The sequence below is a fragment of the Mesitornis unicolor genome, unplaced genomic scaffold, assembly GCF_000695765.1.
Source record: "Mesitornis unicolor isolate BGI_N332 unplaced genomic scaffold, ASM69576v1 scaffold19240, whole genome shotgun sequence".
Taxonomy (NCBI): Eukaryota; Metazoa; Chordata; class Aves; order Mesitornithiformes; family Mesitornithidae; genus Mesitornis; species Mesitornis unicolor.
Window position 1 is genome coordinate 69,170 of NW_010160528.1, and position 16,487 is coordinate 85,656.

General features: G+C 39.6%; 1 protein-coding gene across 1 annotated transcript in view; it reads right to left on the reverse strand.

Moving 5' to 3' along the window:
* ANKS1B (ankyrin repeat and sterile alpha motif domain containing 1B) overlaps positions 1-16,487 on the reverse strand; it is a 54,468-nt gene that overhangs the window by 23,918 nt on the left and 14,063 nt on the right. The window contains exons 3-5 of the mRNA XM_010190238.1: positions 11,823-11,894; positions 6,378-6,506; positions 2,420-2,491 (exon numbers count right to left, since the gene is read on the reverse strand). Coding sequence (XP_010188540.1) covers positions 2,420-2,491; positions 6,378-6,506; positions 11,823-11,894 — 273 coding nt within the window. The remainder of the gene's footprint in view (positions 1-2,419; positions 2,492-6,377; positions 6,507-11,822; positions 11,895-16,487) is intronic.

Consider the following 16,487-nt stretch of genomic DNA (forward strand, 5'->3'; position numbering starts at 1 on the left):
TTAGGTTGAAGATGGAGAAACTAAAGCCACATTGACAGAAAAATTAGGTACCTAATTTTCATATATTCTCCTTAAAAACCATGAAGGGGCTGACTTTAGAAATTCTAAAAAATTGTGGGGAGGGACTCTCAACATGGCACAAAGTTGTATATGATGGACTCCCCACCAACATGTTTCAGATCACAGCACGTTATAAATTTGAAATATATAAATGGAAAAAAAATACTAAAATTAAAAAATGTTGCTCTATCACGGTAGTACAACCCTATGCAGAAAATCTTACTGATTCTAAAGAGACTGGACAAGTGGACAGAATTCAGTACCTGACAAGAAGTCAAATAATATACCTAGTTTTTCACTTTTTTTGTAAGTGAAATGGCCTTTTCAGTACATTTAAAGTAAAATATAACTATAAAAGAAGACACATTTTCAATGATAGCCCAGTGGTACTTAAATACAATAATGAATATCACATCAAAACTTCAAGATGGCTTAGGACAACATGGACTTACAATTAACAGACAACTTTCTAAACACAACCTGAGGGAGAAAGTTTTGAAAGAAAAAAAAATGCTTTCGTCACTGGGAAACTTATGCTAAATTAATAATCTGTTCCCATTAAGTCAATGTTTTTTGCTTCTGAATTGAACAGGAATATGATTAAAAGGACTATATAGAAAGGATAGATGAAAACCACATTAAGAATTGTTTTATTCAAACCTCTTTGCAGTAAAAATCCCTCAAACCAGAAAATAAACACTGTTAAAGCACAATGGTTTCAAAAGACAATGCACAAAATAAATACATATGAACCCCGTCACTGTATTATGTAAGTGCCCTGTATGCTTCTATAGGCTACTACTGCAACTCCATTATACTTATAGAAAAATTATATTTGATATTAAATTAGTTTTCAAACACTCAATTTTTCAGGTGTATAATTTATATTTGCCAACTTTGTCTTAAAAAACCATTACAATGGCTATAAATTATTTAGAGTGACTTTTTTTGATGTTAAGCTTCCTTGATCAGTCAAATGACTTACTGAAGATGTCATATACTACTAGTGCGTCAAATTTTGCCCTAAGATCTGCACAGGCATATGCCTAAAAAAATTGAAGCACTAAGTTTGACAGTTTGAAAACTGAATTGGGAGATGGTATGCTTGCAGCCTCAGTTAATCCCCCAGAACACGTGTATGTGACTGTAGATCCCTCTGTGTCAAGTTGTTGGGGTTTTTGTGTTTTTGTTTTGGGGTTTGCTTGTTTGTTTTTTTAGAGGATTTTAAGCCTAGGTAAGGAGTGATTAGCACGTAAGTAGCTGAAAAGCCACAGATCTTCAGGCAATCTGTTAAGTATGAATTACTGCCAGCCCTTAGATAAAACAGCTCGTACAGAAGTCTGCATGCTGCAGATATGTAACCAATAGGAAATGGCTGTCTGATTTCATGAATTTTATACATCTTCTAGCTTTATAATTGATCCAAAGCTACATTGAGCGCTCAGAGGCATCTTGCATAAAAGACGACTGATCCACAGAAGAAAGCATTTCACTCATTCAGCTACATACTTTTACACATTTGGTAGATTACCAAACAAATATAGTCTTCATTAATTAAGCATGCCAGAGCACAATACGTCCTCCATCTCTATAAGCAGGTTTGCTGTTATTACAGCTACAGTTGGGAATAAATTGTGTAACTGGCCTGTGGCTCATTTTGAGTTCCCAGCAGTGGGGTGTTTGTTGGAAACAGACTTAGTCTTATTGTAATTTTCTACAAACCAACATCAGGCCAAAGACCCATAGGAAAAGATTTTATTACCAGTCTGAAGGAAACCTAACTGCTTTTCCACTATCAGGTGAAACCGAATTAGATCTCCTTTCATCCTTCAATCAGTAAACATGTAAGTAACTCATAGTAAATGGGAATACTTATGTACGTAAAGGCATCCATAAGGTTATGTCTACAGAATTAGACCATACAAAAAAAACCCAATGGCTTTAGTAACATGTTAATATATATATATACACCAATACATATTTTTACACAGTAAATTCAACCTAGATTATCATATAGGAGCTATAAATTCTGTTTTTAAAAGCAATGTGACATGGGCACATTTAAAGTGTGTGGAAAGTACTATGAAACATACTTGAAGATTCAAGAGAAAATGTAATTTGTTTTTTCTTAGACAAAACATGCAAAATAAAAATCTACCTTTAAATTTTGGTGTTACTTGACATTAAGATAAAAGGCAGAACAGACTTCCTACTGAATGCCAATGAAAATGCAAAGGTAATGAAAAACAAATGGGTAACAGAACATTATAAAAGCAAAAAAAAGCACAGTCTAAGTAATCACAACTAAATAATAGTTAATATAATGACAATAGGGAAAGGAGTATGTTTGCTAACTTACCCTCATCTTTGCACACGCATCCTGTGTTGACTCTGTGCCTCTTAACTCTTTTACCAGCATAGAACCTAAATACTACAATAAAAATCCATTAAACTTAATTTAACTAAAATTCCACAACAGAAAAACATCTGCAGAAATGCACTAAAAATGCCTAAAACCCCCATACTGGTAGCAGTCAACTTAATATATGGCTTTAGAGGTTCTTTTTTTACTCTGCAGTTCTCTGCTAAATCATTTAAACCAGTGTGTTAATCAACCTATGAAACAGGGATGCACAGCAACAAGTGTGTTGAATCAGTCTTTGAAATGGTATCTGAAAGTCTTCTAGCATATCACCTCAGTCACTCAAACAACAAGCAGACTCTATGGATTCCATCTTAAAAATACCATTTGATTAAAAAATGGAGAATCTGCTTTTTTTTAGCTGACATCTGCCAAACTGGTATTTCTATGTGTGCAATCACATGGATGTGAAAGGCAGCAGCAATGTTAACCTCTACATACTCAGTCTGTAATTTATGTCCAAATAGCAGTGCCCAATGCCAGCAGAGAAAATAAATCTAAACTGAAAACTAGTTTAAATCATTATTTCTTTCTAAGAAAAGGCTGACCCTGTACTATTATTTTGAAGCCTTCACAGAATCTGAAGGAGGGCTGGGTGAGAGGAAGCAGCAGGGTGCTGGCGCTGGGTCCTGGCTCAGCTTGATGAAAGCCACTGTGCTCTCAGAGGACCCTGCTCATCTCTGAGGGTTCATAAGACAAAAAGTGCCTCACTGACACATCCCCTGTCCCACCCACCTCTTCCTCACTATGTCACCAGCTGGTGTGTGCAGTTTGAGTCCTTCTGCACCCTGACAGCAGGCTCTGTTCCTCTGGGGGTCTCAGCACCTCTTTACTCTGCATCTGAATGGCGCTGCTTCTCCAGAGATGGAGCTGGTTGCATCACCCCTGCCCTTCTTGCCCAGCAGTGAGCAGTCTTGTTCCTGCTAACAAGACTGTGTGAGCACCATAGGCGCTACAAGTGTGTGCATTTGTGAATGTACACATGACAGATACACAGATATTAAGCATGTGCATTTGCAGCATTCTCACTGCAGAGCAATGCCATGGCTTTTCTTAAGTCTTCGGTCCTAAGTGAGCAACACGGGAGCTGAAGAGAAGTCCTGCCACTGGTGAGAATAGGGTAGGTGAGCTGCAGGAGGAGAGAAAGCACCATGGGCAGGAGCTTCTTCCCAGAGGACACTGCAGGCCACCACCGCTGCCTGACACCTTTCATTCTACCTTTGGAAACAGCCTAAGCTGACCAAGACAGATAGTGAACCAGCTTAATCTTAAACAAAAATAACTTCAGTTACAGCTGAACACAAGCTCGAAGCGAACAGAAAGTGTCCTGGTTCAACTCTCTGGGCTCATGACCTAAAGTGATATATTTTCTTTAAAGCTTTCACTTCACATTGTGTACTGCAGGAGTCTCTGACCTGCAAGAAAATGCATAAATATTTCAATGTAGACAGTAGCCAGCACTGTAATTACTGAGCAACACTTTACAGGGCATTATAAATGGAAGGGTGAGCAACACCAACACTACCAGATAAGCACAAGCAGAAAGGAACAAATGAAGGGCACTCCTGGAGGACTGCAGAAGTGAAAGATTCATAAACCAAGCAGCTGCGAGTCCAGCTGGGGGCTTGATGGTCACATGAATAGGACTTTGGGCATTAATTTGATGGGACAGCTTGATATTGCCCTTGCAAAAGAACAACAAATTTAAAGCAAGCTCTGAAATTAGAAAATTAAACAAAAGTGTATTGAGTTGAACCGTATCTTTCTCTGGATCCTGCTGTCTGACAGCTTTGGCATCCTTAGCCTTCTATTTTTGTAGACTATGGCACAAAAAATTGGTATTTCCTTGAAAGCTACCATTTGGTCAGGCATTAGGGAAAAAAGGCAGTGCTTTTGAGCTCACGGCAGCACATGAGGAAGAAAGAGAAGAGACAGGCAGCTCCTGTCCCATATGCACAGCAGCAAAAAGCCTCAGCTGCAGGCACTCAGAAACGCTTCCCAGGGTGGACTGTAGAATAGACAAATCACAGAGCTACTGTCCAATTTAGTCATCAGAAAACTCTGAAATTCCAGGAGGGAATTTTGCTTTCCTTTCACTTGCTGTTCTTTTAGAAATGTTCCTTCTCAAAGACCCAGAGCATGTGGGAGCAATGCAGAGGACATCAAACAGTTCAACTGAGTAATGTGCCATACAGCAAAAGCTGCCCCCCCATTATAATTTCCAGGGTTCTACACCACAAGGTTGAGGTCATTACAGCTCAGGGAGCTGAAACAACGCAGTGATGCACAATTCATTAATCACCAGTAACTTGGATATTCCTGGTAATCCCAACTTAATTTCCTTAAATGATCCACACGCCTTCCAATCTACTACAAAGGTTACATCTGATTATGAATTTACTGCTGGATTAAGTAATGAGGTAAGAGGCATTTTTGAGATAAATCTGCTCACTTTACAAAAAACTATGAAAAATATGTAAAGAAACAGAATTCACTAAGCTTCCTTTTGAGTTTGAGGTGCTGCATAAGAGGAGAGCAAGACTGAGAGCAGGCAAGCTGAGTCACTGTCCAGGGACAATCACTGCATTCATGACAACTTCCACCCCATGAAGGTCTGATGGAAGATACAGATATGCTCCAGCGAGACAGGTCTGTAACACCCCTTTTGTCCCTCCTCAGTGGAAGCCAGGCTCTGTCTTACCTGCACTTAGTCTGTAATTCCTGTCTTTCCAGATATGCTTTAAATCAAGTCCAACAGCTCCCAACTCTCCCCTCATATGCCTCAGTTTCTGGTGAATGAGCACTATTCTAATAAGTGTTATGGATCAAAGCCCCTTCAGGTGAAGAGGATCTAAAAACTCACATTCTGGGCAACTGGTTAACCTCCAGCTATTATGCTAAAGGCACTACAACTACTGAGCCCCTTTCCTTCAGCCTTGCTTCATTAGGTGGCCACCTTCAAGAAGACACCATGGTCGGAGAAACAACTTTAACAGTGCTTTCCAGCAAAGTTGGAAGGAGAAATGTAAGTTTCCCCAGGTGGGCCTGAGGAAAAATGTAAGTTTCCTCATGTGGGCACCTCTTTGGCTCCCCAGAAGCATCAGCTGCCCTGCGCTGTTTATGGGGAACTCAAGGTTTCAGAAAAGTGTTTTCCATGTAAAAAAAAAAGTCCTCCAATATGACTTTCTGTACTTCAGGAGACCTTCCTCTCCTTCACAAGCATTTATAACAGCCAGACAACACTAATCGTCTTTGGCTGTAAAGGGAAGCTCCGTTTCTCCAGGGACAGGAAGTGAGAATCAGTTACAGCTATCTGGAGGTAAAAATAAATACTCCCTGCCCTGGAGGAACTGACTGCTAATGGTACTTCAAGTCGTCATCAGTCTGGGAGAGACCTGAATGTGTCCTTTTCCCATAAATGGAAAATGCTGCTTCAGGACCCTGACTTCCATCTTTCCTAGCTCCCTTCCCCAAAAACAGGTGTATAAAATTCAGGCAAGGCAATACTGACTTTAACTTCTCTGCACACAGCATTAAGGTGGGTATGAGGATCCCATATTATGTTTTATTATTTTTCCATAAGTACTAGACAAGGATTTGTGACATCTGAGAACTAAGGGTGTTTGCTTTCACTGCCACTTCTACAACACTTAGCCACTTATTCATAGTGTCATTTCTCTAACACTATTGCTACACGGGCTGCAATATATCACAAAATTCATATTAAAAAGTACTGTGCATCCTTGTTTCTCATTACAGTTACAGTATTTCAGAGGAAGTGGCCTGTCTCATTAAAAGTGACTGAAAAAAAACATAAATTAAGAGAAACCAACAGTCTATCAAAATCCAATATTAATATACCCCAAATAAAACCATTAAATTTATCAACACTTACAAATGCTTTATAATCACATGACTGGAAGATGAGTTTCTCTGGATGATGTTGCCAATATTGTACAGGTGTTGATGCTGTGGCTTCATTTGGAGGTCGCAAGGTAATTGAAGGCTCTCCCCAGTCTCCTGTCTGAAAATCACAGTCATTTGAGATATAAGAGAAGTTGCAGGCAAATTTCCTATAAAGTAGCCCTCCATTGTGCTCAATTAACAAGAATTTTATTTTCTATGCATAGAGCCATGTTAGTAAGGGAATGCAGCTCCTACAATATTTTTCATGATTTAATTTATAATCCAAAGTCATCTACCATGTCATCTAATTAGGCTTTAATTAAATCTATTTGCTTTGAGAATAAAATCATTAGGCGTCGGAAATGTTCCTTAAAAATAACTGTTTACAATACGTATATGAGGATAAGAGCACTTGAAAAAAAATCAGGAGATGCACAAAAATGCCATTCACAAATTCCACTATGTGTTTTACAAGCTTTCCTACACAGTTAATAAGTTTTCCATTATCCAGCACATACAACTGATAACTAACTTTCCTAAATGGCTAAATAACTGAGACTTTGCTTTGATGTGAAGACGACTTATACATTCTTCAAATATATGAGGCATTCTTTAATCTCTTTATGAATATTTACTTTCATCACCTTCTCTTGATGTCTCATTGTAGAGTTACTAACATTGCCCTTCCACATTCATCATTCTCATTGATATAGGTGATTGCCTTCCTGAGCTGTCATCTACTTTCTTTCCTCAAAGCCCTCAGAGAACATGGGTAGGACTGCAGTTTGGTGCCAAATCCCTTCACAGGACACTCTTCTCCCTTCCAAAAAGACCCAACGCAGGCATCAGTACAGGAATGGCCCAGCATGGCAGTGCTGGTCTGGGTCTTACCTGCCATTGCATATTTTCACACATGGCTTTACTGGACCTGGACAGACCTTGGGGTCCTTGGGGGCTCCTTCCACATTGCAGGTCCATGCAGAAAAAAATGTTATTTTGACATTATTTCTTTTTTAACTGTGATGTCTCCTACTTTTGGTTCACAAGTACCCACACTGCTCAACACCAGTGGTGCTGCCAAACAAGTGCCAGCTCACGTAAACTGAAAATGACCCATGGATGGAGTCCTTCTCCTCTTTCTAAGCGCTCTTCCTTCTGTCATCAGCCTCACTTCTCTCCTACCCTGTCTGGTTTGTCTCTGAATTCCCCTCTCCTGCCCACTCTATGTTTAGGGCATCAGATTTCTCCTTCCTGATCTTCCTTCCTCCCTCGTTTCCTCTCTCTTAAACTATTTTACCCTTTCCTATATGATTATTTCAATTTGGATTATGCTACTTCTTTCTTTACCTGCACTTATCTCTGTGTATTTTCTCTGCATGTCATATTGTTAAAATATGTGTAGAAGCTGGCAAGAAATTGTCATCAGCATTTCACACAGAATATGGGTAGAAGTTAAGATTTTTAAAGCAAAAAGAAGTTAAGCATCAAAAACACATGAAAAAAATTCTTATTGAAGACATTCAAAAGTCTGGCAAACTATCACATCCTACTAATTAAATCAGGACAGAGTAAACAAAACAAGTACATCATTTTCATGTGTCACAGAATAATGAAATGACACACATTTGCACAACTCTGCAATGAAAAGCAAGAGAGAAATCTGGAAACATCAACGTTACCCTGCCAATATGGTAACTTCAAGCAAGTGAACATCGTAAAACAAGTCAAATCTAGTTAATGTTGGCACTATTAGCACATCTATGCATTATACAGTATTGTAATTTTTGTTTTGCCTAGTTAAGTTGCCTACAGGCTATGGATATGACTTCAACCTCAAATTTTAAAAGGAAAGCAGCAGGAGCAATTGCTTCAATATTTGGCATTCTGTATCCACAGAAACGAATCTTTCTGACCACTAATGTATAAAAACCTTCTACCATATTTAATCTCAAGTGGGAATTTGACTTCTTTAAGAAGCAGTTGTCCTCATAAAATAAGGTTTCAATCATATTACAAGAAGCAAAGATCTGCATCCTTATTAGTGGAGGTGCATTTGACTACAAGAGAAGATGGACTGCACCCTTCACAAATCCTCACAGTCTGCTCAACTGTTTCTTACAAACTGCTCAAGGCCATAGCTAACAGACCACTTGAAATAGCCCTTTTTTTTCCCTAATAAAGGTACACTCCTGCATGTTCTGTGTAAGGAAGCAGATCTCAGGAGGTATTTCCTGTCCATTTAGCAAAAGGTTGCTATGATGGAACAGGAGTAAATCCAGGACAGAAAAGCTATAAAAGTACACCTTTTGACCATTGGTCTTTCCACTGAGGAAGCACAGGGATGGCCATGAGGTAGGACCCAAAGTTCTACAGAATAAGTGACTCTGGGTAGCACCTTTTGTTGTGCTGGTCTGAAGGTGATTTTCCTCGCATGCAGAAGATGGACAGTACTGATAAATTAAGTAGGGTACATAAGGAGTAAAATGAGTACATAATTTTATAGTTTGACTCCCTTCTGCACAGAAGATATTAAAAACATGGAGAAATGCATTGTTTCTGTCTGTAAATGAAGGGCAATAACACGAGGAACAGTGATCACCTCTCATATTGGTTCAATTTTATAAAAGAGTCAAGAAGCATGAGAAATAATCTTCAACCAGGCTAATAAAACTAGTGTATGTGACACTTAGAGAGGGACTGTGTGGAGACCATTCATTTGTATCCATTAATTGCTCTCTAAATACATAAAAAATAACCTGAGTACCTACTCCTTTTAAATTAGACAATACAGAATTGCTAAGATTGCTGTGCATGTCTCCAATGATCTAAACACGCAATACAGCTGAGGTTAAGAGAATGCAGAGATAGAGGATTTTCTGCTGTTCCTGACAGACCACTGCACCTGAGCACCTTTCATATATTTCAGCGTGCCTTGTAGAGGGAGCAGCTGCGACGAAAAGCTGCATAAAATTAAACATTATAGGTATAGTTTATTATGATGGATGAAGAAGACATGTTATACATAGTCATAACATATTTTTTTGTAACTGTATCATAAATGTTTTTTGATATTCAGCGGAAATGGCTTCTGGTCTCCTTTCATTTAGTTTCTTACCAAACTCCTTAGATTTTTGAATGAATACTTTTGCTAGTATTCATTACCTATTTAGACTGAGTTACAACAGGATACACTCCAAAGCCCAGATCCATGAAGATATTTAGAAGTGTAATTCCTATTATATATTCCATATGCAAGTTCCTTTTTTTATTTTTTTTAAAGAAGAAAGGCTTTTAAACAAGATTTAGACAGCTAAATACTTTCATAAATCTGGGCCTGAAAACCTCTCCAGGAAGAAAAGGCGCTTCTCAGCTGACTGACTCTAGTCAGATACTGAAATTCTGAGATTTAGGGTGGGACAATGGCAATTAACTTCTGGAAAAGTACAAAGTAGGCACATATTTGACCTAGAGAAGACTTGAAATGACATCTCTCAAGTCTGGGGTAGGAAAATATGAATTACTAATAGCTCTAAATTTGAGGAGTTTGTATGGAACAATGCATGGGAGACGTACTGAGATTCAGGACCTTCCTAAGCACCTATAACACTTTCAAGCAGTATAGCAATGTTCGTGAACTGCTGTGGCAGGACCAACTATGATGTTTGATTTAATTTTTAAAAATAGATACGATACGATGTGGATTTTCTGGTTTGAATATTTAATTTGCAATTATAAGAAATAATCAAACATTTAAGCTTATGTATTTTTTATGACACAATATATGTATGGAGATTTTTATCTCTCTGATGAAGTAGAAAGGCAAGAGATAATTTATTCCTCATCTAACTTTACAGCTCATCAGACAGCTGTGCAATTTATCACATGTTTTTTGCTGTACTGCCTGTGTTTTAGTATTCAAACCTCCCCATGGCTTTAACCAGTGCCTTTCCTCTCTCTGGCCTCAGTCACCTTGAGAAAGATGATGTTTTGCTCCAAATTTTGCTGATAAAGAATTAAAATCACAAAACGGTCTCAAGCCAGGTGCCAGAGTGGTAAAGATTCAGTCCTTTCACAGTGACAACTTTTAACCATAAAGCTCATAGCCTTAAAGACCAGTATCTTATGCCCTCACAGTGCTTCCTAACTCTGAAAATGGGCAGATGGGCACTTCTCAGTGCTCTAGAAAGGGTCAGATGCTTGATGTCAAATTAAGCTATGGAAGCAGATTACTGCTACCAGGTCGTTTTTTACAATTGTTGCACATTTTTCTATCTCATCCCATTCTCTGAGATTTGTATCTGACTCAAATTAGAGGCACCTGGCTGCAGAGGTAGTCACAGGTAATAAGAAACTCAACACAACTTCTATAAAATCTAACATCGGCCTCATCTTTTCATAAAAATGTAAAGTTAAAAACCCTTCCTGCTACAGAACAACAACAAAAAAAGGTCTGGTTTTGAGTGGCTTGAATGCATTCATTTTTTAACAAGGACTACATTTTATAAGTTTTCACCTGTTAAAGCCTCATGCCTGGTTACGGTAACATGCATTAGTCACCATGACAACAATAAATTGGAGCACACATAGATACAACGCTTCTGGCTGAAAAATTAATAATTTTCTCCCTGTAGGAATTTTAAATGTTCTGTGGACCAGCCAAATCCTCATTATTTGCTTAAGTTTTAATTCCTAGCGTGAGATAATATTTTTTAGCTCCTTATATATTTGATTTTTAAAATAATGCAAACAGGTTTATGGTGTACTTACATTTTAAAAGCTTCTAAAGCTTGGTGGCCAAAACGGCCCCCCTCTGTCAGAAATGCTCCAAGGAAATGGTTATATGACAGAAATTAGGAGAAACCTACAGCTCCTCTGAAACACTACACTGAACGACTGGCTGTCGTCCTTACCATGCTGCAATACGGATTACCAGGCTCTCACATGCACAACACAAGTGACTGTCACAGAAGTGATGAAAATTCAGAGCACCACCAGTGTTACCTCTAATTTCCCAGAAGTCCCTCTGCAAACACAGTGTACTCCTCAGTTAGGCAAAGCCTACAGATTAACACAGAAAGGGCGGCACAACACATCGTGGGGGTGAAACTGTGCAAACCGAGCTGTTTACACGGTTTCTCGCTTTGGAAAAGTGAGCAAACAAAAAACATCAGGAACAGAAGTCAAAGCTCCCCCCCAAAGCGAGACTGCTGCTGGCAATCCCCGTGTCCTGTATGTACACCATACAGCCGACAGATGCTAACCACACGGCATGATACATGAATGCGCGCACACATAATCCCAAAAGAGGGCCGACAAGTTACAAACTTTTTTTTTTTTAATGTCATTTCAGCGACGTGACACCCGTAGATAACACCACGGCAACAGACGGTACATCCATAGAGTGACAACATAGCCATTTATCACTGTATCTTACATTATGAACCTGATGAATCGATGAGAAAGGATATCCTGCATTCTGGTTGGTCCAGATCTCACAGACAGAGGACTGCTAATATAAACAGAAAACTGTATCTCATCTTGTAAATATTAATGCACCGCAACTGCCAAAAGGCAAGAAACATTAAGAAAAGGCTTGCAATAACATTAAAGAAGGAAGTAAAACAGCTGTTAAAAGTAATTTTTTATTTATTTGCTGACAAAATATTTTTGGACTGACTGGAAGGAAACATAGCTTATTCAGAGGCTTTAGAAGAGGTTTCAAACTGTGAGTACAAGAAAACAATTTAGTCAGAAGTGCTGGTGATGTAAAGAGATAAAGTTATGCAGGCATAAACAGAAAACAGAGTAGAAGAAATACTGGTTATTTTCAGTTTTTGGCAGGGAAGAAGTTTGAAGTCAACATCCCAATTAAGTTTTGAGATTTGAGTCTCTTTCTGTTGGAGACTTTCACAGGGAGAGAGGATGGAGAAAATCTGGCAATACAGTCCATAGGAAAAAATATGTTTTCTTTGTAACAATTACCAGAAAAGAATGCATTGCACTCAAGCGAAGCATTTGCCCAACATTTCCTTCCAACAACAGTTCTTTTGCATACAAAGATACAGATAATACTACCTTTGGTATTGACCATGACTCTGTTGTGTAAATGAAAGGTTTCAGTCTACCTTCTACATTATTTTACAGACAGTCTGTAATAGCAAAGCAAACTAAGCATACCATAGCATCTCCAGCAGAAGCAAGCATAGCATTCACCAGCATCTTTTACATATTTCCTTGTTTGGACACTCATCAAGAAAGCATCTGTGACACCTCAGCAAAAGCTAAGATAACATTTTACAGTAGCCAGGCAACTAAAACAAAGCATCAGACGTAGAATCTGCCCATAGTATCTTCAGCAGGCAGCAACAAAAGGCAATAAACACGCATTGAAAATGCAACTGCAGCATCCAGAATAGATAGGAATTGATATATCAGTAATGTAACAGCAGCAAGAATGTGCATTGCTGGTTCCTGTCAGCAGCAGCACCAGGAATTCAGCACTGCTGCTCAAAACAAACCAAAGAAGTGCAACTCTTCTTAGAAATAAGGCTCTTGCTCTTACCTTCTTGCAGCCTGAAACCTGGCTGCCTGGCTGGTGACAGTCTAGGTTATCACTGCTGGTTACTGTCAGGGCAGGCTGGCACCCTCTGGACTGACTACTGAGCACTGCCAGACAGGCTGGTGGCTGCCTAATGTTGTTAGCTGTCCCTTATTTCCTTCATGATTTGAAATGCATGCACACACATCCCTTCCCCCAGCTTCAGTAATTCTTAAACTTTCCTGCATCCGATTAATTTCTTCCCCTCCTCCATCTTGTTTTTGAAGTTATTTGCTTCCCTGTGATGTGCAGGGCTCTGTCTTTTGATAGCATTAGCTAATAAAAACTTCAGTTCACTGTCTTCTACCTCATCCTCTGCAACTTGCCACAAAACAGCCCTCCTCCATGTGAAGAACATGTCCTCTCAGTGCAAGGCCAGCAGCAAACACCACTCCAGCTGCTTCTGCTGTGCCTTTATTAGCACATTGCACTAGCTGGCACCAATGACCTTTTTTTTCCTGTATGTCAAGCAAACTGATTTCTGGATGCTCCAGCCATGCCTACCACTGTGATGCCTACGTGTGCTTGCCTGGCAGGTGCATTCCTGAATGGGAATCCATGGCAGGAGGCTGTGCCTCTGCTTTACAAGAGAAGGCATTTCTCTGACAGGTACAGCATCCCCAAGCATCTGGTAATCAAGAAAACATACTGCAGTGCTATTTGGACACACTCGCTGAGGTCCTGAAAGGAGTAAGGTAAGGCAGCATGGTACTGTGTGCCAGCAGATGTTCAATTTCTCCCAAGCATTGGCATGGGGTTGCCGTGATGCTGTCATATCATATGGCTGGTTCTCACCATCTTCATATTCTGGAGATAAAGATACATCCTTAAAATCCTGCCCCTCTTTAGGCCTTGCCTTTAGGGAGCAGCACGGTGCCTGGGCCGGATCAGGCGTGAGCTGATGCCTGTCCCTGTGCGGCAGAGGCGTGCGGGGCTCTCCCGGCAGCACTGCCTCAGCCACAGAGCACCACGGTTGCTGCGCTGACAGGGATGCTGCGATAGCCCTACCATGCTGCAGCGCTTAAACATACAAATATGGGTACACTGCCATCGGCTGCCTTGGTGCTAACTCAAGAACAAGTAACCCTGCAGTGTGTATGCAAGCTTTAAGTTGTGCCATTTTAAAAAACAGCAGGGAATCAACCCTTTCTTACAAACACTTGTGGTACCTGCCCTGCCCCTCCCTCCCCAGCTCATCTTCTCCCAAACAAACTCACGGGCTAGCACACTCCTCCCAAGAGCTGGGAGCTCTCAATTGTGTGTCCTTCTCTGACTTGAGGCAATCACACCTCTGTATTTCACCTTCCTTTTTCACAGGTTAAAGCTGCAAAAGAGAAGCTATCTTCAACCCCTTTCATAAATGAAGGGAAGCCCTTCTTATTATTTTTAATTCTCCGGGAAAAGAACAGTGCATAAAAGCAGATGCTTGGAGAACTCACCTGCAAAAGACAAGTTCTGGATCCAAGTCTCTGCTCCCAGGACTGTTTAAGTGCACCGCACCCACCACACAGACCTACCTCCAGAATTAAGGGTTTGGAGGATCTAGGCTTAACCTAATAATCTTTAAATACAGGTGACTTTATTAAGTCAATAATAAATCAAGCGAACGAGGAGAGACCAAGAATTTCCCGTGACTGTATGAATGCCCAGTCATAAGGGCAGAAGTGCAAAACTCATTACTTAGTTCTGCACTCATTAATGTTTGAATGACTACGGTACTGAAATGCCGTACAGAAGGAACATTAATTTTATGGGAGGTAATGAATTGAAATTCAGAAACCAACCTTTTCTTTGCCCCACTGTAAAAATATTTAGCATTTACTATATATATATTTTATGTCTTCAAAGTGCTAAAATATTTTAATGAATTATGAAATCCCCAGGAGAAGTACTTAACGTTGCATACCCCTGTGCTGAAGAGGAAGGAACCATGGAAAGGAAAAAGGTTAAGTGAGTATCTGAGGCTGGAAAATAGGCAGTAGGAGGGAGAATTGGGATTAGGCTTTGAACACTCATAATTTTCAGCTCCCAAAACATATGTCCTCAGAAAGGGAACAAAAAGAATTCAATCTGTGTATGCACTTCCACCATAATAAATATAAATACACTTGGGCACTTAATACCACTGACACAGAGATTCTGTGAAGTTTAACAAATAACGTTTTCCTAAGGAATATGGTAAAGAGGAACAAAAAAATAGCATCAGCTATTGTCGATGTATCAAACATATGCTTATTTTATTCTTTCCATTGGATAAATGTATATGAGTAACATCGCAACAAGACTCTGCTATCATGATACCATTTTTGTGATAACTATAGATGTCCCATGCATAAGAGATTCCCCCGTTTAGTCATCATGGGACATAACTCTGACTGCCAGGAGGGGAAAAGGAAAAGGGAGAGGGAATGGACTGCCTTGCACAGCTCCTGCCATCTACTACCCAAGATATGGGTGGCTGGTTAACGGTGCGGGAGGGAGGGAGGTGAGGCTCTGCATCATCTGTTCTCCACTCACCCATCTCCCTTATTTCCTTCCCAGGAATCGCAGTTCTGACATGTTCTCCTAATCACTTTATGACTGTCTTTTCTAACAATGGTTTAAGGATGTTTTCACTTCTGTTTATTTAACGTAACCTGCTTGATTTCAAGTAAACATATTCACATAAGAAATCATACTTCTTACTGTTCTTGCTAACTTCCTCTGTGACAGAAGATAAAAGGGCATAATTACTTCAGACATCTGTTGTAAAGATGGTAGTCAATAATGTTACAAAGTATTTGCACATTCACATCTGATTCAGGTCTTTCTAAATACTCATATATTCACTGGAAAAACTGTAGGACAGGACATACACAGGTCTTCAGTGTTGAGGGTTATGTTGGAGACAACTTAGTGTTTCATAAGGTGAAGAAAATGACCTAGGAAGAACTTACTTTAGGCTTCCTCCCTATAGAGAAGGAAGACAGTTGATAATCTGAAGACAAAAAGTAACTGTACTGAAACCAATCATAAACCAGTAAGATTGATCATGGAAATGATACACCTTCTAAGGAGAAGAAAGGAGGAAAGCAACAGAATAGAATACCTGGACAGCACATACAGAAGGAACAGGAGGTGGGCGAAAGACAGCTTAACAAACGTCATTTGATAGCACTTCAGATTTACCTAAACTAGGAGCAATTATCCTCAGAAAGTCATAAAAAAGACCAAAGGGGCCAAAGAAGGGCTAAAAGAATATTTAAGATGGAAGAAAAGGAAGCTTCAGAAAGTTATAGCTAGCCTAATAGTAAGGACCAGCAAGTTATGTTGTTTGAAAAATACAGTCACCATCTCATGGTCCTCATGGCCTATGAGACCTTTTGATATTGCTTCTGGCCACCCAAAATAAACACTTAGGAAAAATGTGCACATATCTACATGTATATCTATATCTATGTATATAGTATTGAAGATAAAGAAAAAGCGTAAGACTGTGTACTGTGTGTTACCTGACAGAGC